Raw genomic sequence first — 25283 nt, forward strand, 5'->3', positions numbered from 1 at the left:
ATACCTGGCAATGCCAAAGTACTCTCCATGTTATACTTGTCATTTTGACATTTCTTTTTATTTTCCCTTGTTGAGCAGTGTGGGTGGGAGGAAAGAACTGAGATAGCCTTAGCGTGTTCTGTTCAGATCCCATTTGTTCTTGTACCTACAAGTAAAATCCTCATGGCATGTGGCATATCCAGATGAGGAAATTGTTCTCCTAAGAACAATTCAGATGAAATGGGAATAATAGTTTCCCTTGCATAAGATTCATTGTTTCCTGATTTTTTAAAATGGATCAGAAGTCTTATAGAGAAGCTGTAGATAGAAGAGAGCTTATTCTTGAAAATCTTGCTTTGACTGAGATGTGCCAAGTGTGTGGTAGACATCTTTGCATTGCTCCATAGACTTGATCCTATGCCAAGACACTTTCAGTTTCTTTTAATCTGCAAACGGCCAGATTTTTCTTTTTATGACTTTTTAGTGGTGCTGTAGTTCAAGGCATTTCATTCAAAACAACGTTTTTATCCCAGATTGTAACATCTGGATTCTGTTTCTTGAGGATTTGGAAATAGGCTTTCAGGAAGGAAGGATGAACAAATATCTTCTACACAAGGTTCCAGAAAAGCAAATGAAGATATTACTTGGCTGAGGATGGTGGAGGAATTTTATTTTGAGAGAAATACTTTGCTGCTTTCAGATGAGATTTGAACACTTATTATCTCCATTGACTATTAATTTTTAAGGACATTTCCTTATTTTTAATGGCAACTAAATGGAACTGAATTTAATGGAACATTTTCTTAATAAATACCCTGTTATTCCTTCCACAATCTTCTACAGATATTTCATAATGTATTCAGAAATACCATTGATTGTTACATTGTAGTGTCTCAGTGCACAACAAACACAGATGTTTCAAATTGCAAGTGCTTATAATACATGAATAACAGCTACCTGCTCAGTTACATGACTGGTCAGAAACTACTGTTCACTGGATAAGCTTACTGTACTAGGATCTAGGGTTTTTATTTGTCTATCTCTGACAACAGTTCACAGCACAACTAAAATCAAGAATGAGTCTTGGCAGTCTTAAGATTTCGAGATTTCTACAGAGAAATTCCAAAGCTGTTCTATGTTCAGTGTATGACATCTGTGGCTTATTTTTTTCAAACAAGCCACCTTGAGAACCCATGGTTCGTTGTTGGGTTGTTCAGGGTGGTTAACAAGCCACACTGCATGGTTAACAAGCCATCCTTTGGAAAATGTCCTGGGTTCAGACAACATGCTAACCCATTGGTCAACAGCAACCCACACTCAACCACTGAGTGTGGGTTAGTGTGTTGTGTGAACAGCCCTATTGGCTAGACCTAGTCCAAAACCTCTAACCACTATACCACACTGGCTGTGTTTAAGCATCATACCTACTCAGGAAACTTTCCATTCCACCCATCTCTTCCTCCCTCATTTTAACATATGAGCTGCTTGCCACATTCTTGCTGAAGGGGATTCCTCATTTTCAACCCACTCCTCCCACCCTAAGTTGAGAGGGCAGAATGGCCTCTTTTGGTCGAAGCTTATAGGCACTGACAGTGATGACACAGAAAAATAAAACGGGGTGATTTAAAGCAACAAGGAGGGTTCTCCTTTCAACATGCAGAATATGCGGCTAACATACATTCATTGTCTTTTAGGGTTCAGCTCAGTTCTGAATCTGGCCACCTTTGAGGGTCTTTTTTCCCATTAAGGGGGAGAATTCCAACTATTGATCAAAAGTCTTCTGATAATTAACCCTTACGCATATAGGTTTATTCTTTGTAGCTCAGTATATTTGAAAGTATACGTGAAAAGAAAATCTGATGCTGTAAAGAACAATATTGTTTAGGAACCTGGAATGTCAGATCAATGAATCAAGGTAAGCTGGAGGTGGTCAAACATGAGATGGCAAGACTGAACATCGACATCTTGGGAATCAGCGAACTAAAATGGACAGGCATGGGTGATTTTAATTCAGGTGACCATCATATCTACTACTGTGGGCAAGAATCCCTTAGAAGAAATGGAGTAGCACTCATAGTCAACAAAAGGGTGGGAAAAGCAGTACTGGGGTACAATCTCAAAAAGGATAGAATGATCTCAGTATGAATCCAAGGCAAACCATTCAACATCACAGTAATTCAAGTCTATGCCCCAACCACTGATGGCGAAGAAGCTGATGTTGATCGGTTCTATGAAGACCTACAACACCTTCTAGAACTAACACCAAAAAAAGATGTCCTCTTCATCATAGGGGATTGGAATGCTAAAGTAGGAAGTCAAGAAATCACTGGGATAACAAGCAAGCATGACCTTGGTGTATAAAATGAAGCAGGACAAAGGCTAATAGAGTTTTGCCAAGAGAACACGCTGATCATAGCAAACACTCTTTTCCAACAGCACAAGAGACGACTCTACACATGGACATCACCAGATGGTCAATATCGAAATCAGATTGATTATGTCCTTTGTAGCCAAGATGGAGAAGCTCTATACAGTCAGTCAAAACAAGACCTGGAGCTGACTGTGGCTCAGATCATGAGCTTCTTGTTGCAAAATTTCGGCTGAAATTGAAGAACGTAGGGAAAACCACTAAACCATTCAGGTATGACCTAAATCATATCCCTTATGAATATACAGTGGAGGTGAGGAATAGATTTCAGGGATTAGACCTGATAGACAGAGTGCCTGAGGAACTATGGACGGAGGTCCGTAACATTGTTCAGGAGGCAGCAATGAAATCCATCCCAAAGAAAAAGAAATGCAAGAAAGCCAAGTGGCTGTCTGATGAGGCTTTACAAGTAGCTGAGGAAAGAAGGGAAGCGAAAAGCAAGGGAGAAAGGGGAAGATATATCCAACTGAATGCAGAGTTCCAGAGAATAGCAAGGAGAGACAAGAAGGCCTTCTTAAATGAACAATGCAAAGAAATCGAGGAAAACAACAGAATGGGAAAGACTAGAGATCTCTTCAAGAAAATCGGAGATCTCAAGGGAACGTTTTGTGCAAAGATGGGCATGATAAAGGACAAAGAAGGCAGGGACCTAACAGAAGCAGATGAGATTAAGAAGAGGTGGCAAGAATACACAGAAGAACTATACAGGAAAGATCTGAATGTCCCTGATAGCCATGATAGTGCGGTCACTGAACTTGAGCCGGACATCCTCGAGAGTGAAGTCAAGTGGGCCTTAGGAAGCATTAGTAACAACAAAGCTAGCGGAGATGACAGTATTCCAGCCGAGCTATTTAAAATCCTAAAAGATGATGCTGTTAAAGTGCTGCATTCAATATGCCAACAAATGTGGAACTCTCAACAGTGGCCACAAGACTGGAAAAGGTCAGTTTACATTCCAATTCCAAAGAAGGGCAACGCCAAAGAGTGTTCAAACTACCGCACAATTGCGCTCATTTTACATGCCAGCAAGATGATGCTCAAAATCCTACAAGCTAGGCTTCAGCAGCATGCGAACCGAGAACTACCGGAAGTACAAGCTGGGTTTCGAAGAGGCAGAGGAACTAGAGATCAAATTGCCAACATTCGCTGCATCATGGAGAAAGCAAGAGAATTCCAGAAAAACGTCTATTTCTGCTTCATTGACTATGCTAAATCCTTTGATTGTGTGGATCACAACAAATTGTGGCAAATTCTGAAAGTGATGGGAGTACCAGACAACCTTACCTGTCTCCTGAGAAACCTGTACGAGGGTCAAGAAGCAACAGTAAGAACCAGAAATGGAACAACCGATTGGTTCAAAATTGGGAAAGGAGTACGACAAGGCTGCATATTGTCACCCTGCTTATTTAACTTATATGCAGAGTACATCATGAGAAATGCCGGGTTGGATGAATCAGAGGTCGGAATTAAGATTGCCGGGAGAATTATCAACAACCTCCGATATGCAGACGATACCACCCTAATGGCAGAAAGTGAAGAGGATCTAAAGAGCCTCTTGTTGAGGGTGAAAGAGGAGAGTGTAAAAGCTGGTTTGAAACTCAACATTAAAAAAACGAAGATCATGGCATCTGGCCCCCTCACTTCCTGGCATATCGAAGGGGAAGAAATGGAAGCAGTGACAGATTTTATTTTCTTGGGCTCCAAGATCACTGCAGACGGTGACTGTAGCCATGAAATTAAAAGACGCTTGCTCCTTGGGAGGAAAGCTATGGCAAACCTAGACAGCATAGTAAGAAGCAGACATCACCTTGCCGACAAAGGTCCGTCTAATCAAAGCTATGGTTTTCCCAGTAGTAATGTATGGCTGTGAGAGCTGGACTATAAGGAAGGCTGAGCGCCGAAGAATTGGTGCTTTCGAACTGTGGTGCTGGAGAAGACTCTTAGGAGTCCCCTGGACTGCAAGGAGGTCAAATCAGTCAATCCTAAAGGAAATCAACCCCGAGTGCTCATTGGAAGGACAGATACTGAAGCTGAAGCTCAAATATTTTGGCCACCTAATGCGAAGAGAAAACTCTCTGGAAAAGCCCCTGATGCTGGGAAAGATTGAAGGCAAAAGGAGAAGGGGACGGCAGAGGATGAGCTGGCTAGATAGCATCACCGATGCAATGAATATGGACTTGAGCACGCTCCGGGAGAAAGTGCAGGACAGGAAGGCCTGGCGTGCTATGGTCCATGCGGTCATGAAGAGTCGGACACGACTGAACGACTGAACAACAACAATATTTGAAAGTAAAATTCATTGCTGTGGAAAAATTTATAACTTGTGAAAATGAGGAATAAGGGATTATTTCAGGTTTGGGGGTGGAATTTCACAGCAAATTTTAAATACTCCTCCTGGATATATTCAAAATTAAATTGCACCCCCCCCCCCACCCGCTCCAAATGCAGCACATGTTAAGAGAATTTCTTATAATACCTTATAATAAGCAAAGATTTCGGAACTTCTGGGGAAAAAAATCACATGTTGCCTGAAACCTTCCCTAAATGACACTGATAAGGAGATTGGGCTATGCTATATGTTAATTTTTTTTCACTTCAAAGGCCACATACATAAAATGTGTTAATTTGAGGAGATAATTTAGCTGCAGATGTAAATTAGTAGCCCTGGTTAGTGCCAGGAAGTGTAATGTTGTTATATTGTACAATTATATTACTCTTGCCCTATTTGATCTACAGAGATTATGGAACAGGATCACCAAAGTCAGCTAGACCCTTGCAGGTGGTGTATTGTACAAAATAAATTAGGTAGAACATTATTTTAAAAATTTAATTTGTTGGACTAACATGGGGCCTATAAGTATTGTTATAAATATAAATAAGAAAAAATAAAGGCGAAAGTATTTAAAATGAATTTGAAACTTAACTGACAATGACTGGGTTCACACAACATGCTAACAGTGGTTGAATGTGGGTTGTTGTTGAACCGTGGGTTGTTTGTTGAACTCCTGGGTTCTGACAACATGCTAACTCCTCTTTAATGAGCTTCCGCCGTGCATTAAAAACATGGTTGTTCAGGCAGGAATTTGGGGTGGGTTAGGGTATTTTAGAAAATGTGTTTATTGTAGAATTTTATTGTTTTAAACTGTTTTATTATATGCTTATACATCGCCTAGAGTGGCTGGGTGACCAGCCAGATGGGCGATTAATAAATTAAATAAATAAATAAACCCAGGGTTCAACAAACAAACCACAGTTCAATAAACACTCAACCACTGACTGTGAGTTAGCGTGTTGTGTGAACAGTCCCAGTGTCACTGCAACTGTCAAGGCCATATGTGTTGAGAGGTGTGATGGGCGGACGTATCCCCAACAGAAATTATAATTTGCTCATCAAATTACAAATTCCTTGGACCAGTCTCAGATTAAAATTCTTTTTCATTCCTCATTGTGTATATGCAAATTGTTGTGCAAGCGTGTCAACAAAGTGTGTCTTGGGAACTGTAGTATGGAATCATGCTATGCATCATGATGTCATGTGTCACTACATCATGTTCCTGTTTGTAATTGGCTGTTTTCACATGCCCTATACCACCCTACAGTCAGTATGGAGCCGTTGGTGCTGGAGGGAGTGGCTGTATCATGACTGCACAAGTAGGAACTGCAGAAGAGTTCATTCGACTCCATTTGTCGAAGCCCAGAACTCCTCCTAGTTGCCCTGGGCTGCAACATTCTTCTCCCAACCTCCTCCTTCTTGGTTTCCCTTTCCAGTATCCCCTCACAGTGCCACCCAGCAGCACCCCAGATCTAAAGTAAACTTTTACTAACCAGACAAGAAAAATAAATTTTGTCTGATACTAGAGAGAAATGGCCTTGGTGGCTAGCTGGATACAGAAAGGAAACCAAGCCACAAGTGAGAAAGGGCTTTTCTACATGAGGCATTTATCATGTTTTCATCATTCCCTACTCATGGTTGTTTATGGGTTCTTTGGATGGCGTTGTGACCCTCCAGTTTTGCTTCTGTGTCTAACCAGCACTTTCTGTGTTTGTTTGGGGGCGGGGGGGGGGAGGGGTTGGAGCAGGTAAAATGTGGCATTTAATTATGAAAGTGAAGGGAAGTGTGATTTCTGCTTGTGCATTTGTGCTATTCCTCTATACCGCAGTGCCAGCCAGAGGTTATGTAGTGGAAAAGCAGGAAAGGAAACACTTCTCACGTGGAGCTCCGATCTCAATTCTGTGACGAAACTGAAGGTAGAGACAGTGGATTAACAGCTGATTAACAGTCTCATGTAGAAAAGTTAATAGAAACAATGAACAAGGGGTAAATGCTAATCTATGTGGCTTGTTGAAGGATTTCAAATCCAAACTTTCACACTGATTGGTTTGGAAAATAGTAACTAAAGGCTGAAGTGATATCATTCCACAAGCATGAACACTGCAGATGGGCCATTTACATTTCTTTCAGCAAGCAAAGGGTTAAACTAACCAACATCAGGATATGGACAGAAATGTTGGAGTTCAGTTGCTTCATCATGCAGGCAATGCCAGGCACAGAACATAGGTATGAATTTCTAAGCCATCATGGTTTGAATAATGAAGATACTAAAGTTGGTTACATAGAACTTTAGGATCCATACCCATTATGCAGGAGCTGTACCCGTTATGAGCATAATAGATTCTACTAACAAATTTCCTAATTCTGAGTTTCAGTAGCATCCCTAGTCGTAGGTCTTCCTGTCACATGACCATTAACAGCACAGGAACCTCTTTGAAATCAAGATTTGGCTAAGTTAAGATGAAAGTAGTGGTATTGTTTGACAACAACAAAACACATTCCCTTACATTTTGGAGCATACAGGAGCTGCAAGGCTGGGTGTAAGGGGAGAAGCCTTTGGACTCACAGGGTAATATCCAATGTTAGTCCTATGCAAAGTAGACCCATTTAACTGAATGGAACTTAATTTAGTTGTGACCAACTTAAGTCTCATTCATAGAGTGGATCTACTCTCTGTAGGACTAACATTGGATACTTCCCACGAGGATTAGCAAGGACGTATACTGCACGTTAATGTGTAACTGTAAAAATTATCTTTGGGTCTCCTGGTTTTTGTACAATATAATGATGTTAACACTGGACAGAAAGCAAATGAAAGCAGTTTTTCCATCTCTTGTACATTCTAACAATCAAAAGATTACCTTCCCATTTCAGAATGCGAAAAGCACTTTAATGTCATGTGTAAAAATTTCCTATTTCCATGCAAGAACCTCCTTAAGGGTTTCCTATCAGTTCTGAAATGATTGTATCTTATAAATATATCATTGGCTATATGTCCTGCTCTATATTATAGATCACTATTAAAAAGAACAGAACCCTTATATGCAGACGCCATCGTTCTTTTATGCCTTAACTTAAAAAGGAAGTATTTCTTCACACAGCGCATAGTTAAACTATGGAATTCACTACCACAGGATGTAGTGATGGCCACCAATTTGGATGGCTTTTAAAGAGGGTTGGCAAATTCATGGAGGAGAAGGCTATCGGTGGCTACTAGTCCTGGTAGCTATGAGCTACCTCCAGTACCAGACACGGTGTGCCTATGTACACCAGCTGCTGGGGAACATGGGTGGAAGGGTGCTGTTGTGCTCATGTCCTGCTTCTGGGTTCCTGGTCAACAGCTGGTTGGCCACTGTGTGAACAGAATGCTGATCTAGATGGACCCTTGGTCTGATCCAGCATGGCTCTTCTTATGTACCAACTTCAAAACACAACTATAGCAATGTTGCAGATTCCTACATCGGGACATTAATGGTCCAGAAATATTACATGGAGGCTGCCCCAGATGGGGTAGATCTTTTTTCTTCCGAGTGACATGATGCATCTGCAGTCTGGAAATATCTGGCCTCAAGCAGATAGGAGCCTCAAGAGTTGCTGAGGCTGAGTGCCACAAGAGAAGATTCGGAGGAAAGGAGACAGGGGAATACACCCCCTATATTGCAGTGCAGGAACCCTCCTCCCAAATTGCCTGCCATTTGTCTCCCCCCCAGTACCACACACCTCTGCTCCCTCTCAGAGCCAGTCTGAGGACTAGGCAGAGTGAAGTGCCCCATTAGGCAGAAAATCTTGGAGGGCAGGGATTCGAGGCAAGGTTTTGGAAGGCTGAGCTATATGCGTAGCACACAGCCTGCCCTGCACCCCTAAGCTACCTTGCTCCCTTCAGATGCAGTAGAGGCAGCCAGTGTTGAAGTAACGTTCAGCTGCCAATTTTGTTCATTTCTCCAGATGAGCTGGGGTGGGATGGGGCAGACAGCATCAGACAGGAAAATGTTTTGGGCCAGTCCTGATCGCTCCCAATCCCATGCAGTGGTTCCGCACAGACCTATGGAATGGTTCCGCCTGATTGGAGTCCACCCGGAGCAGAGCCTTCAGTGTGGTGGCCCCCTTTCTATGGAACTCCCTGCCTCTGGAGGTAAGGCAGGCACCAACACTGGGTTGCTTCTGGCACCTCCTGAAAACAGCTTTATTCCAGGCAGCCTTCCTTGACTGACCAGCCACAGTGTGTATCGGGTCTCTGTTTTTAAAAATAACAATGTTCAATATGGTGTTTTATTTCTTTTATCATTTTTTCTTTTATTGTTCACCACCCTGGAATCTGTTTAGATGTGGAGCAGCCTATAAATGCTGTACATACATACATACATACATACATACATACACACACATATACTTAAACCCTATGCAGATGATAACAAAACCAAACTTTGGATCTGGAGAGAGCATAGCTGTCTCACTTGGTACAGGATTATGGCATTATTGCTGCAGCCTTACTGTGACCACTTCTGGATTTAGAGCAGGCTCATGCTGAGGCTGAAGTCTAGGTGAGGTTGAGTGAGAGTTATGGCTTGCCAGCTCTGACCCTCAAGTTGCTTGGATTGGTTTGTGGGTTTTGTTTTGTTTTTTTAAAAAAATCTCTGCATAGAGGTGCAATGGTTAGAATGTTGAAGTAGGACCAGGGAGACCTGGGTTCAAATCCATGAAGCCCACTGAAAACCTTGGACTTCTCACTATCTCTCAGCCTAAGCATATCTCACAGGATTGTTGGGATGAAAGGGGTGAGGAAGAGCCTTGTATGCTACCTGTAGCTTCTTGGAAGAAGGACAAGATTAAACAATGTGGGAATAAATAAATTAATAGTAACTGCTCCGCTCCAGGGATTCACTCACTACAGTTCCTAAGAGTAAGTAAAGATATAATATGGCATTTGTTAACCTGTTCATCTGAAGACAGGAAATGGTTTTTAAAGAGAATTTCAGGTGGTATAAGAAATCCATGGTTTCCTGAGGTGTACACATTTCTTTAGTTCTGCTCTTGTCCCTGGTCAAATAGGTTTTGTATGCTTTGGGAGCACTACAAACCCGCCACAAAAATGTGAACAGACAGGAGAGTAAGATGAATGTGCTCACCTCATGCCACTACCATAGCACCTTCAACTCTCTGGGGCGAAACCCTCCAAACTATTGTCTTCAGTTTTAGTCTGGATCTGTAGTGTGGAAGGAGGTTATTGCTGCAATATTTCATCTTAAAGAAAGCTCCTGTTCCTTTTATAGACAAGTTGAATAGCTTTGGGAACAGTTGCATCTCTTAGTGCCTCACCATTAGAGAAGACAGACAATATTGGCATCTCAAGTAATTTATTTAACAGGCCAGTTAAATAAATCCTTCCTCATGCATGAATGTCATCAACCCTCTTTCTCTTATGTTTGTCTCCTATCAGCTTTTCTATGTGAGGCTTATCCAGAGACAGAAAGGAGACTATTAATGCAGCTTCAGTTAACTTAATTCAGTTGGGGGGGGAACTTTAATATGTGAATATCGGGGGTGTGGGGCATGTAGGAAAATGGAAGAATGAATAAATTAGAAGTGGGTTAGTCTTGGAAAGCCTATATATACAAAATGACCAGAGAGACTTTTGCAGTGCCAAGTCAAATCCTCCAGTTCTTCCAAGTTCACAGTGAAGAGAATAAGGTATATTGATTTCTCGGGTTATGGCTCCCATCCACCTACCCCCCGCTGATTGTTAGGCCATTGGTCTGCAAGACACTTCTGCCTCCTGACAGGGATGTTCAAGGCTGAAACAGGAATGTGGTTTTCTGCTGCATCATGAGAGTCAGGTTAGGGTACAGTACAGAGGTTTAGAAATAAATGGACCGTAGGGGTTGGGTTCTCTTCTCACGTTGTTTTTGGCTTGATGGGAGTTTGATGGGTCATGATACTTATGAGTTTAGGAATGAGTAATAACTTTCAATTCATATCTGTCTGTCTGTCTGTCTGTCTGTCTATCTATCTATCTATCTATCTATCTATCTATCTATCTATCTATCTCTATCTCCAGGGCAAGGAGATGCTTGGAATATGCTACTAGCCTCTTTTCTCTGATTGTGCACATAGTGTGCACAAACAGAGAAAACAGACAGTGCACATAGTGTCCGACAATGTGTTCTTTATGATAATGCTATAGTCCCTGCTAATCTAGAAATTGTTTTGTAAATGCCTGTCCTCCACAAATGGTTAAAAGCCTCAGTAATAAGCCAGGGAAAACCTGCAGCAAGGAATTGATGCATCCTGGTTTCTTTCAGTAGGTTCACTTGCTAATGGATATGCATTCAGTAGCCTGGGATAGCAGCAGCATTCCCAGGGCATTGCTAAATTGGAGAATGAGTCCAAGTAATTAGTGGGAGTATTAATGTGCATCACAGGATCATTAGCTTCAAAGCAAGTGACCTTGGAGTCCTCAGTCTTTTGCATATCAGTCCACTGTGTTTCTGTAATGACTAGTATTTTCAGCACCATCTTTCTTGTAATGGTTTTCACTTCATACCCTTGGAACTTCAATCCTCTTTTGAATTCTCTGTAAATCTAGTTAACCAGCAGCTTTAATAACAATGGGTCCTCTAGTCCCTGAAACCATATGCCACAATAAATCTGTTAGTCTTTAAGGTGCTAGAGGAGTCTTTGTTCTTAGCAATGCCCTGGGCATGCTACTGCTATCCTAAGCTTCACTGAAGTTCAGGTCACTGATGGGAAAACTGTGCTTTGGGATGCTGAAGCTTATTCCCTTTCCCCCAGACTATATGTGTGTTCCGTCTAAGAAATGACAGACTGATGTATATAATGAGTTTAGATGAACTTGAATTGAGTCCTTAAGGCTTTGCAAGTGATTGTAAAATTGATATTTGAATTTCCTGCATGTTTTAAGACTAATTAGTTATACTGAACAAAATGTACATTTAATTCAAAAAAGGTCTCTCATCTCCTTTCCATATTGCATTAACAACATTCAGAGGTGATATATCATGGGCTAAAATGTTCCTTCTGTTGCTTTTGGAAGTGCCTTTAGGGGCTGATGTGAGCCTTCCATGCCTCAGGCATTCAGCCAATGCATGACCCTACTTCCACGAGACAAATGTGAATATACCATGTCCCTTGCTTTTAAAAGTTAACTCCAGCAATCTAATATCTCCTAGGAATGGTTCTCTCTGTTTAGTCCATTTTGCTATCCAAAATCCTGAACTCATACAGTGGGAGACTGAAAAATACTTTTTCAAAATCCATTTAACTTTTCCTGTCTGAAACCCTGAATTAGGCTGCTGGTGCCAGTCAGAGCAAAGCTTAAGAATAACCCATGTGGCAGTCTAGCACTGTTTTAGGTGTTCGCAACAGATGACAGCAAGCGGATGTTGTGATACCTAAAGGGCCTTTCTCACATTTTGGGTCAAAATAGCTGTATTCATTGAGTCCTGTTTGTTGAATCTGTGGCTTATGGATTGATAAAACATAGGGGGGAAATGGCAAGCAGGGTGGAATGAGTGCATGGAGACTTTATTCTACCCCCCCCCCCCACCCCAAGAGTGAACTTTACTTAACCTGTCAACCAGCAGCTGGGATGCACTTATTTTGGCATACCACAAGGGTTGTTTTCACATCCTGGACTAAAGAGAACACATTTGTGTTTCTCTCAGGTTGTTTGTGCCATGTGAAAATGTTGTTAAAGTGCAGTAGAATGCAGAATCAGGCTTAAATATTGAAGCGGCACCCTCTCACCCATTTTTATTAGTTTGATGATTTATAGAAGCAAATGACAGCACCAGCACAGGCTATCAGAAGAGAGGTGATAAATAGGTAGAATTCTGTCTTTATTCCTTCAGCTTAAGTTTCCCAGTTCATCATTAGCTAATTCTTGTCTCCAGCTCTCCTGGCAGGTTTCAGCTTGCTTCAAACTCTGCCTGATGCAGCACCTAAAAGCATCAGGAGCCAAGCCTGGGTCATTGTTCTTTTATGTTTGGACTGATTAAAATCAGTGGAATCGTGCAAGCAGAAGCCGTGAATTCATTGAGTTGGCTGCTGTTGAAGTGGTTCTGTGTTTTGGAACCACAGAAAACTACTACAAAGCAAGCAGTGCACTAGTCTTATGTTAACCGTTTTTGATGCTGCGTAATGAAAGATGTCAGAACGCATCTGATGAAGTAAGCTCTTGCCTGCAAAGGATTGTACTACAGTGAAGCCAGTTTGTCTGTAAATTGACACAGCACTCTTTATTTTGCTACAAATTCTTCTGGAATTCGGCTCCTCTAAGGAAGGGCTGGCTGACTTTAGACTTTACTTTTTTTCTTTTTAGGAACCCCCTTCCCCCCTTAGTCTGCCAGTGAGACTTAATTTACAAAGTGAGAGTACCTGGCTTTAAGAGATCCTGAGCAGGCACTCAGAATCCCTTAAGAAGCCTTTTAATTAGGCCCTGCCCCCACTGGCTCTGTCCCTTTGACTGTAGCCATGCTCCTTCATCTTGTGCCCCACCCACCTCTGGAATGTAGTCCCCGGCACCCTTCCAAGATTGCAATTCAGCCCTCAGGCCCAAAATGGTTCTGCACCCCTGACTTAAGGCATAATGAATCTGTGTTAAGTGATCCTGAATATGTACTCTTACTTAAGAGCATAAGAAATGCCTTGCTAGCTGAGTGAATGGAAGGTCTACCCTTTTCAGCATTCTTTGAAGAATCCCAGCAACCATCAGGCACTAGGTGGACCACCAGAAATTGGCCAGCGCTCCACCAAAATATGTCTTGTGGTCCACTGGTGGATCATGAAAACTTCTCCCTGCCCTGCTCTCAGGACACCGAGCACATTATATAAGAGGATGGCTTAGTGGTTAAGACGCTGAACTGAAGACTGGAAGGTCGGCAGGTCAGCAGTTCGAGACCTGAGTGCCGCGTGACGGAGCGAGCTCCCGTCTTCAGTCCCAGCTTCTGCCAACCTAGCAGGTCGAAAGCAAGAAATTGCAAGTCGATAAATAGGTACCGCTTTGGCGGGAAAGGTAACAGCTTTCCGTGCACCTCGGTGTTCAGTCATGCCGGCCACATGACCACGGAAGCGTCTTCGGACAGCGCTGGCTCTTCAGCTTAGAAACTCCAAACCCTACGCTATGATCACTATCCCCATTTAGTTTCATCTTTCTTGGTTGACTTTGTTCTCTGTTATCCCAGGTACACCCTGCAAAAGAATCTATTCCCAATAACTCCCTCTCAGGAGCACTTCGGTAAATGGTCCTTTTGTTCAGGGAGAAAAAAAAAAACCAATGCTGGAGAATCTGGCTCCATTTCCCTTTTGTGTCTGGAATGGTGATTGGAAATAATTGGAAGTGGCACTGGAAGTAATCCAAAGTGACAGTCCCTGGGCTCTGAGGCTTTTGCTTGAAGTCTAACTATCTCTCCCCCCACCCCCTAAATTTAAACAATGAAGTCACAAAGTGATTTGCCTTCAAGGTTGAAAACCTGGTGATTTTTTTTTTAAATTGCATTGTGGGTAGAGTGGGGAGGAAAGAGTGCTTGGCTATATATGTTTCTGCTTGATTTTCGAGGCTCTCCTTGATATAGCAGATATATTTTTGTGCTGTTTATTCCTCTGCATCCTTGCTCTGATGGAGATTTCAGTTCTGCATTAAACATTTCCATGGCCTTTAAATTTTTATAAAGGCTCTTTAAAAAAATTTCCTCAGCAGAATGAGCTCTATGAAGCAGTCAGTGCACATCTCATAAATATGCACAGAATGGAGGAATACCACCCTCCTCTCTGGATGTTTGTCCTAAGGATAAGGAACAGCCAGAGAAGGGAATCCAGGTTTTGTTTCTTAATTGATGTTGTATCTGGAGGCCCAATAAGAATCAAGGATGCCATATATATGTGTGAGCTATGCCTGGGACTCACAGGATGGGAGAGCAGAGTACCAGTATACATGCTCCAAGGAGAAGGCCAGGGACGCTTTCACAAATGGCACCAAGACCATGTTTTAGTCTAGAATGAATCATTTATGAATATGTACAATAAAATGTGCAAGAGAATCATTTTAAAACCAAATATACGTTGTATTCTTTAGTACTTTTACTCGATTTCTAGAGATGAGAAATACAAGAAACTGGAAGCAACACTTGTTGAAACAGTCTTCATTTTAGGTCTCCTGAGATTCTATTGCGTGATACGTTGCCTCAAGAGTGAAGTACAATGTTCTTTGTTTTGGAGTCTTTCTCTAAATAGCTGCTGCCAACCTTGGTGTTTTGAGTTTGGATTATAAAACCACTATTTAAATGGGGTGTACTTGTGATCTTTTCCCAAACTTAGTGAACACATGTCCAAACTCTGGGGATGAATAGAACATCCTTGAAGCCTAGAGCACCATGTTTTGTTATAGAGGCTGTTTGCCGCTGCCCCCTCCATCTGGAATATATAATAATCCAACTGCATTGATGATGATAGAAACTAGCAAGTGCCAGAAAATCTTTAACTATGGATAATCCAGTCAACACCTTTGTTGGAAATGTCATGTGTAAGACAGACCCTGCAGGAGCATTGCTTCATAGCTTCAGCACTGAGGGCAAGGAAATTCTGATTATTGCCTGTAGGGCTTATAATTCTTTTTCCACAAGTTTCCCATCTACACTTCTCATATTATCTGACCTTACTTTGTTTTACAAGATCTAATAAAACTACATACTTGCAGCCAAATGGCTACAAGCACATCCTGCTGGCTGGAGAGCAAACCCTAATTCATCAGCAGTGTAAAGAACTGGATACAGAAGAAAATACCAGCAAATAAAGCAACAAGCATTCATTTGTTACATACATTATCAGATGGACAGAACTGAGAAATAGACAAAATACAGTATGTGTGTGTGTGTGTGTGTGTGTGTAATTCTGCACTTAAGTTCCAAGTTCTGCAACCGGGGGTGGGGAGTCTCTCTGACTGGAATAAGTTATGCAGATTCAAGCCAGAACATCAGATTCACCAAACATAATCAATGACCCTCTGTGTTTGTTTTTAATGTCACTGTATGAATTTTAAGTGTGTGTGTGTGTGTGTGTTAATTTGTAAGCCACTGTGGGAGTTCTGGTGAATTGAAGAGCAGGGTATAAAATCAAATAAATTCAGATGTAATGTCTCCAGGGTATCTCCATGCTCAAATCTAGGTATGTGTTGGAGCATTCATAAGACTCATTCAACATAGCAGAATCTGAAGAAAACATCAGCTTGTGTTAACTTTACAAGCTGCTTTGAGAACTTGAGTTTAGAAGTGGGTTAAATTCATTATTATTAATAACCACCACAACAGTAATAGCGATACTAACATAATGAGATAATGGTTGTATGAATTGGCTGTTAGTATTGCTGATCCTATGATTCTTTCCAGTAACAACAGGATCACATGATAAAGTGTTTAAAAGATGACGTCGTAAACATAAGAAAGGCATTCTATCCATGGCCACTCAGGAGCACAAATGCTTGAACCTAGGATTCTTCAGCAAACAATTCCATCATGCTACTTAAAGGGTTGGATGGACTACTTTTAAAGGGTGATATATAAATCCTGTTTACAGACTTAAAGTTCTTTTCCACCCTCTAAATGTGTCTCACAGCCTTATCATAAAAACATCTACTTAAAAGCAAGTCCCACTGAGTTCAGTGCAACTTACTTCCTGGAGCCCTCCAGAAGATGTTGGACTACAATTCCTATCAGCCCCAGCCAGCACACCCAATGGTCAGGGATTGTAGGAGTTGGAGTCCAAAACATCTGGAGAGCAACAGGTTGCCATACCTCCTTAACGTCATATATGCTATGGACCACAGCCGGTGGAATGTCTGGGAAAGGCAAATGAAACTTTACTCAAATTACACTGGGTAACCCTGGCAGCAGAATGAGATTTTCTTGGTGTGTGCTCTGCAGAATTCTGTTCAGCAGAGCCATGCTAGAGTGGGACAGACATCTGCAAGTTTTTTTTCTCCCTAGAGCATTTATCTCCAACTCTGTCCCCACACCCCTGTGTGTTGGACAGGAATTACCCCCTGTTTTTGTGCAGTGATGGAGGGAATGCATCCAGGGGGCCAACGAGATTGTATGTAAACAAGGTTTCAGAGGTGAGGTTACTTAAATGCCCTACTATTCCTAATTAATCCTAGCCCAACCCCACCACACTAAATTGCCCACTGATTCCATAAGGTGCTGACTATTCTAGTTCATTGCTATGAAACACTGAAGTAGCAACATAAGAGTTGTTTCAGGGTTTCCCTTTAGGATGTAGAAACAACCCATGTCCAAAAGAATCTTGATACCTAAGCTATAGAAAGGCCCTTTCAATAATGGGCTGTCTGTATGAAAGGGTGACTACCATATTCACAGAACATATTGCAACCGCTGTCTTCTGAGGAAGGGAAAACTGGCACAGAGTGAAGTCCTCTTCCGGCAGCATCCCCAGGACAGTAGGGTAAGGCAGGTCTTGGGACCAATTTTGTTTTGTTACTTTGCCCATCTATAAAGGACACATGAAAACTCACATCTTAATAGTAAAACTTTTCTACCACAGAAATGTCAGTAGCAGGTGTGGCATGAAGTATTCATGGGGAGGAATGTAAGCATTAACTTCTGTGGCAACGAGGCTATGGCTTGACAGGGGTAAATGGTTAAAGAAAAAATAAGTATATGAGGGTTTTTTGTTTTGGTGGATTTAAAATATTTTCACAGATACAGAAACATTTGTTTTGTCCATGAACTAACATTTAAGTTACTGTATCTAATCCATCATAATTCCGGTTGAACTGTAGGTTAGCGTGTTGTCTGAATGCAGTCAGGATGGCTTGTTAACCATGCAGTGTGGCTTATTTTCTGGAACAAGTCACTTTGAGAACCCATGGTTTATTGTTGGGTTGTTCAGGCTGGTTAACAAGCCACACTGCATGGTTAACAAGCCACTCTGGCTGTGTTCAGACAAGATGGTAACCCACCCTGTGGAAAACGTGCTGCGTTCAGACAACACACTAACCCACTGTTCAACCAACAATCCACGGTTCAAAGCAACCCACACTCAGCCACTGAGTGTGGGTTAGCATGTTGTGTGAACAGGCCCTTTGGATGGATGATAAAGGAATTTTTTTATCCTTTTATTTCCAGAGTCCCAATTGTCTTCCAGATCCATCAGTCCCAGTTGTACTTAATGAGTATGCATTACTTCTCCTGCTAGTAATCTGTCTTCAAACTGTAGAAGGTACTGGCAAAAGAGCCCTTGCCATGCCGGGCTTTGTTTTGAAGTACAGATAGTGGATGTCACTCTTCTGATTCAGTCCGGTCTGCTCAGAAGGCTGGGGGATGCGAGAAACTTCCACCTACTGCCCAAACAATGTATTGGGACTTGGTGCTGTGGCTAATGGCACAGGGGACATGTTTTCACTTGCCCTTCCACCACAGGCTTTTTGTAACATCATTTAGCTGCCTCTGGTAGTCTCTCCCTGTAGAGGAGGCCAGAAGCTTAGAGCTGCTCAAGAGATGGAAGACTAATGTATGTCACAGCTGGTGGGGACAACGTTTTGAGAGTGTCATTCATGTTTACTCCTCCTCAGATGGTTGTATTGATGATCTATTATACATTTATTTCACATACTTGGAAGCATCCGCTTCCAAAACCTTGTACCCCCATCATGCCTTATTCTCCCATCCTCCATACCTTCTATAGGGGCTTTCTGATATACTCCTTCCTTAGCTTTCGTAAGAGGAGTCTTTGTCTTTGAATCTGCTTTGGGACGTCTAAGGTGGTGAGATCAAGGCATGGCAGTCCTTGGGAAGCCTTGATATGGGATTTTTCAAAGAGCTGCCCACTTGTCAATCCAATGTGGTAAGTGGAATTGAAGGGGAAGCTCATTCTCCACTTCGTGGTGTCTCTGGAGTGGTGGAGAAGGAGCTTGCCACTGACTCTGTCAGTGTTTGTCTCATTTTACTCTAGTCTGCCTTCCTTAATAATTTCCTCCATCTTTTTACCTCCTCCATTTTGCAGTAAACTTTTATATTGGACATATTGTTGCTAACTTATTTTCTCCTCTCTGTGAGGATGACAGAAGAAGCAGAAGCTTTGTTTATTGCCATCTATGGTAAATGATTGCCAGTCTTTCTTTGTATAGTAAAAGTAGCTGTCTGTGACGAATATGTCTCGTAATAACTATTTATCCTTTTGATAAATTATCCCTGCTTCACTAGTTTCCCTGGATGTTCTCTTCCTGTCTCATTTGTGGCCACATCACACACCATGTCCACAATCCAGGCAAAGCTAAGTCCTATTGATTTCAATCCGTGCTAAAATCTCCTACATTGAAATAATTGGTTCTTTAAGGTGCTTAACTTTGGATTGTGCTTTATATGTTTTAGTTATATACCTAAAAATGGAAAGTGTGAATGCAACAGCAACACATTTGCAAACACATGGATTTTACAGGTACACTCATCAGAAAGCCATTATTAGCTGTACTCCCTGTTGATTCTGTGGCAAACCTGATGTGATTCTCTATAATGTATCAAATAGCTATTACTTCCCTTTTATTCCACTGCCTCTCACTTCGTCTCCCCGTGGATCCCTTTTCCTCTCCCCATTGATCAGCCACATCTCTGTCTTCAACTCCCTCTATACCTTCCTCTCTTATTTTCTCTCCTTTGTCGTCTCTTTGTTTTCTTTTTCAGTTTCTCAGTCTTCTCTTATCCCTCCATTCCCCTCTTTCTATCACTCTCTCCTGTACCTCTCTCCCACTTGTACTATAACACATCTGTTTCTAATTTGGGCTGCCTACAGTATCAATAGGAAACAATGGACTCCTTCAAAATATCAGAAATACATTTCTGGTGAGGAAAAAGACCCCCCAAAAGTTAAGCTGATTGGTCACCAATCCTGGAACAATGATTCTTTGTTCACATCTGTGGAAGACAAACTAATCTAAGGTTTCATTCCATAAAAACCTCTGCATGTTTTGAGTGTGAAAGAAGGAGGGAGGCAGGGAGGGAAAGAGAGAGTCCTGTAAGCAACATTTAAGATTTCTCAAGATAAGTATTAAACTCTTTAACAGCTTACTGTGTTAAAAAAAAAAAAAGCCCATACCTTTAGAAGGATAGAGCCTCGTGCTTTAAGCTGCATTAATTCCAAGGGGGAAAGAAAAGTGGTTTTGAACTATTCTTTTGCTTGTGCTAGCCATGAAAATAACAAAAACACAAGAAATTGAAAACAGATGATCTCCACGCTCAACAAACTTTGATACCAGCCTTTCTTCATAAAGTAACTGCTTTTTCCATGAGCCCCTCCCTCGTTGCTTACTGTTGCATTTGTAACTTCAGTTTTTAGGAAATTAAATTTTAAAAAACAAAACAAAAACCTCCAACTTACCTAGAAACAGGATGGAAAGCGCGGACATTCCGTCTCTGTGCAAGAGACTTTTCTTCCTTATTTTACTTCTTTCCACTCAGGAATGGCAGGCAGACCTGCTCAGAATTCAAAGTAACGCCTCTGGAATGTGCTCCGTGTAATTGCATCCATGTGCCAGAAAAATAACCAACTTTGCTTTTTCTTCCCTTCTGCTATTCATCCCCTGTCCAGTTTTCATGCATATATGAGAAGAGCTCTTTTTCTCTGTCCACCGATTCAGATCCTGTCAGCATCTGGAAGAGGGAAGGCAGAGGCAGTGCAGCTGAGAGACACATCTATGGCTGCACAGAGTAATTTTGCATGTCTGGAAAGAAAAGGAGAAAAGGGAAAGAGGGGGGAAATACACAGCGTACAATTTTAACCACATGGCTGACTCCCAGAACGGCTCCTCCCTACCATCAGCCAGGATTAGCAGTGAAGGCTGATCATGTGGTGAACTGTTACTTACTCCTGATAATATAGCAGCCCTACATTCCATGGCAAAACATGTAGATTTTTCTAGTGACAAAATTATTATTATTATGAAGTAGATTAAACATGGAGAATAATATTGATCCAACAGTCCAAGTAGAAATCAAGATTTCCTTTCAAAGAATGTGCACACTTGACAAATTGTTTATGAGCATATGTACATATTCCTACAAGTTAAAGAGCAGAGGTGCTGACTGGCAATTTGGGGTGTGTGTGGCAGGTCTGGACTTCACTTTCTCTTCTTGAGGCTTTCCCCATATGCATTTCTGGTGGCCATTGTCATCACTTGACCAACTGCATGGAAGAGCAGTAGGTAACGGGCTACAGCAATAATCTTTTGCCTGGGTGTGGTGCCGTGCCTGGCCCTTGAGCGGCTGTAGCAAGGCTGTGACATCCTCTTCTGCTGTCTCCATCTTGTGGCAGGGTGAGTCAGGCAGCAGTACTGTGTATAGAGTCCCACCCTCCAAGAGTGTAGCAATGGACATCCTGTCTCCAAAGGTGACACCTCTCTGCCAAGGTAGAAAAAAGATAAGTGTGAGCCCTGTAATCTTTTGAGTGCAGTGATGACCCCAGTAGAGAATTAGTGTCTCCTTTCCATGGAAGAACAAAATTGGAAGATTGCTCCTGGAACAAGAGTATTTTGCTTAGATGAAGGATAGGGGTATTCCAGCCCTTGAAATCCATGGCATACGACAGCTGCTGCCTCTTTAAGTAAGGCATTTGGAGGGACCACAGAAGACTGATTAAAGTCAGAGTTCTTTACAGTAGGGCTATGATGCTGCTAGCACCATTTTACATTTCTGGATGACTTGTTCACAAGAGGGTGCCCAGTGCTGGGGTGAGTCAGAGGTCATGGTGTGTGTTAGCTCCAGTGGCATGGGGAACTGTGGTCATGAGGTCCTGGAAACCAAATTTAGGTTGCAAGGTAGGAGGCAGAAAGCCAGAACATCCAAGCACATTCTCGGAAATGCTACCAGTTCCATGTGAAGGGCCAGCTAGGCAATGAAGCTGATGGGTCTCAATGCATGGATGAGATGGTGATGTGCAGTGAAGGGGTTTAGATTTGTGAGGCACTGGCGAAAGTTCAGGAACAAGCTGGGCCTGTACAAAAGAGACAGGCTCCACTTAAACCAGAATGAGAGCAGATTCCTGGCACTTAATAGCCAAAAGGTGACAGAACAGTTTTTAAGCTGATCCCTGGGGGAAAGCTGACAGGAGCTGGAGAACGTTCAGTTCAGGAAGAATCATCCCAAGGAGGTGAGGATGAAAACGTATGGAAGAGATAGGACATGAGCATATAGCAGGTAGAACATGATAGCCCCAAAGGACCACATGGGAAAATGCCCATGCCAGAGACATTTGGAGAGGGACACCATGTAGGACTATAGGAAGCTGCCTTAGCTGCCTGGTCCATGTAGCCCAGTATTGTTGACACTGACTGGCAGTGGCACTTCAGAGTTTCAAGTAGGATTCCTTCCTAGCCTTACCTGGAAATGCCGGGGATTGAACCTGGGACCTTCTGCATGCAAAGCAGGGGCTCTACCACTGAGCTATTGTCTCCTCTGTTTAGGAAGCCTCCAAGCCAAGATGGGGGAGTTGGAGTGCTTGGTTTCAAAAGAAAACATAAATACAGGGTGCATTTGCATGACACACTAGCCCATCATGGGTGACAAGCCACACATTGTGGGCTGTTCCGCGAACAACCCACAGTGTGTGGTTGGTGCGCCTGGCAGACAATTGGATTGTTGCGGCTTGTTTCCCTCCTCCTTCCCCTACCTTCCATCTCGGTCCTCTGCCCAGTATCCCAGGCTGTGAGACAGAACCCATCTTGTCTGCCCATCCTGTCCCCCTCCCCACTCCAATTGCTACCCCTTTTCTGTCACCAGCTTCCCCCCCCCACTTTAACTGTTTTTTTCCTGGTCTTTCGCAATAGCGCTATAGTGGAATAGTGCTGTAGCACCATGAAGATATTTTAAAAAGGGGGGCGGGGAGCAGCTGCCGGGAATGGGGATGAAACTGACCAAGACATTGACAGGATGGGGAAAGTAGTGACAACATCAAATATGAGCAGTACAATGTGGGGGGAATCGAACAGGAACACAATGTTACCGGCAGCTATGAGTTGCTCCATTGGAATAGCACTATAGCACCATGAATATATTTTTTTTTTTTTAAGGGGAGGGGAGCGCTTCACATTACCAACTTCACAAGGGATGCCCAGGATCTCCCCAAGTTGGCATCCCCTTTTTTTCATAGAAAAGTGTACGCCATCCCACTTTCCCCTCCTTATCAGCTCAAGGGCAACCTGTGTCTGCACTACTAGATGCTGTACTTGAATCCCGTGTTATAAGTCTGAATTTTGGTGCATCACATTTATGTCTTGTTATCCACACCTTCCATTATGACTTGATTAGAACTGCATATTTGGTACTTATGATTCAGGGTCACTTGGGCTCTATGAATTCATTGGCCTGGTTTGGTTTGCAACGTCTTGCAAGATCCTTCCCCTGTGCCTTTCACATCTTGCTGACATACACCATGGGAGCATCCTCAAAAGCCAGGAACTAGCAACTTCAGGTGTGCAGCCGAGGACATTCCCATCGGACTTAACATGCTTCTGACATGAGCCATGTATCTACTATATTGGTGTCTTCTTATGTTACTTCACATTTTTAAAGGGAGGGATCATAGCTTAATGGCAGAGCACATGTTTTGCATTCACAAGGTTCCACATTCAATTCCTAACATCACCAGTTAAGAAAGGTGGCCTTTAATAGGAAAAACCTCTTTTTGCTTCAGACCCTGGAGAGTCACTTGCTGTCAGAGGAGACGATACTGGACTAAATGGACGAATAGTCAGACCTGGTATAAGGTGCATTCCTATGTGTTTTTTATCATTACATTTATTATTACATTTATATGCTGCCTTTTTTTCCTCTTGAGAGGAACACAAAGAAGCTTACAAGGTCCTCCTCCTCTCCCTTTTATCTTTACAACAACCCTGTGAGGTAGGTTAGGCTGAGAGTCAGTGACTGGCCCAAAGTCACCTGGTGAGTGGGGACTAGAACTGAGTGGGGACTAGAACCCAGGTCTCCCCATTCCTACTCCAGCACTCTAACCATTACACCACACTGGTACTCTGTTTCTAATTGTTTCTCATGTTTGTAATGGTATGACTGAAATATCTTTTTGCTGCAGAACAGTTAAAAAAAATAAAAACATCCACAATTCACACTTGGGCAATACTTTTATTAGGAGCAACCAAAATGCCACAAAAGTGTGCAAGCTTTTGGGTTCTCCAGAACTCTTTATCAAGCTAGGTGGTACAAAAAGCAGGAGATGGGGCGGGGGGTGGAGACAAAACAGTCCAAAAATTAGGCTAGATGTTCTGTCCCTGAGATCTGCAGTTTAGACCCAGGCTCAACGGGGAGATTTGCAGATTAAAATCCTTTGTATGAAATGAAAAGGACATTTGATTGATAATGTTACTGGAAAGCCACTGGGTACTTTGCCATATAAGTGGCTGAGGATGGAAAGGTATTGTATGAAAATCATTGTCAGATCTTAAATGAGCAGGGAACTCAGCATTTCTAATAGCCTGGTGGCTCATAAACTCCTGTCCAATATCCATCCTCTACAAAAATGGTGTGGGCTAAATAGATGCATAAGGCTTTCAAGTAATTCAAGTGTGGCTTCCAGGAAGCAAGGCAGAGAAGGCCTACATTATCTTTAAGCTTCCATTATGGCTATTTATGCAAGCAGTCTGATTTTTGCAGAAGAGGCCGCAAAAGAGTGGTATTTGTAATGCAGATAACCATTTTGGCCATTTCGGTTTTACATTTGCATCACAAAACTGCTGAAGCAAAAGCCCCTTTAAATCTCATGTGTGAAAAAAGGCCTGGAGGCTTGGCCTTGCATCTTCATTTTTTTCCCTCTGACAACTTCATATCCTCTCTATGAATACAGAGGGGTGCCAGGAAGAATAGGGTAGAAACAGAATGGTCAGAGAACTGTTGGGGAGAAGCCACAGCAATGGGATCTCTTTTGCATGTCCATACAAAGTGTTACTGTTTTTTAATGTTGATTTAAGTGGAGGGGCTTTTGTAACCCCAGAAATAAACCAGCTAGGAAGGGGGAAATTCATTTTATCAGCTAATCTTATGATCACTAAACAGCAGCTCAGAATAAAAAAAACCTGGTGTGCATCAAGATGAGGGATATGCACTTCCGAGGTCGGTAAAATGAGTACCCAGCTTGCTGGGGGAAAGGTAGTCACGACTGGGGAAGGCAATGGCAAACCACCTCGCTACAGTCTGCCATGAAAACGCCAGCGAAAGCGGCATCCCTCTAGGAGTCAGCAATGACTGGGTGCTTGCACAGGAGGAACCTTTCCTTTCCTTTTTCCTCATGCTGAACCTGTCTTTGGAGAGTGAAATTCAGTCTCTGGAACTGTCAGGCCATCAATTTACACCATCAATAAGTGGAAACAACAGATGTAGGGAACAAAGTATTCTAGTCTTATTCTTCCTGATCATAAAGCTGACTTTTCACTGTGACATTAGGATGGGAAATTGAAGTTCATTATGCATTTAAGGATTACCTCTGTATTAGCGTTGTTGTTGTTGTTGTTGT

At 42.4% G+C, this 25283-nt stretch overlaps 1 protein-coding gene across 1 annotated transcript in view; it reads right to left on the reverse strand.

Moving 5' to 3' along the window:
* Positions 1-20486, reverse strand: part of CLMP (CXADR like cell adhesion molecule) — a 77816-nt gene extending 57330 nt beyond the window's left edge. Inside the window, exon 1 of the mRNA XM_084803610.1 lies at positions 20142-20486. Coding sequence (XP_084659736.1) covers positions 20142-20169 — 28 coding nt within the window. The 5' untranslated portion in view covers positions 20170-20486. The remainder of the gene's footprint in view (positions 1-20141) is intronic.
* Positions 20487-25283: the final 4797 nt, after the last annotated feature.

The sequence above is a fragment of the Heloderma suspectum genome, chromosome 6 (genome assembly GCF_057233095.1).
Source record: "Heloderma suspectum isolate Gila_16-S chromosome 6, 16-S_ref, whole genome shotgun sequence".
NCBI lineage: Eukaryota > Metazoa > Chordata > Lepidosauria > Squamata > Helodermatidae > Heloderma > Heloderma suspectum.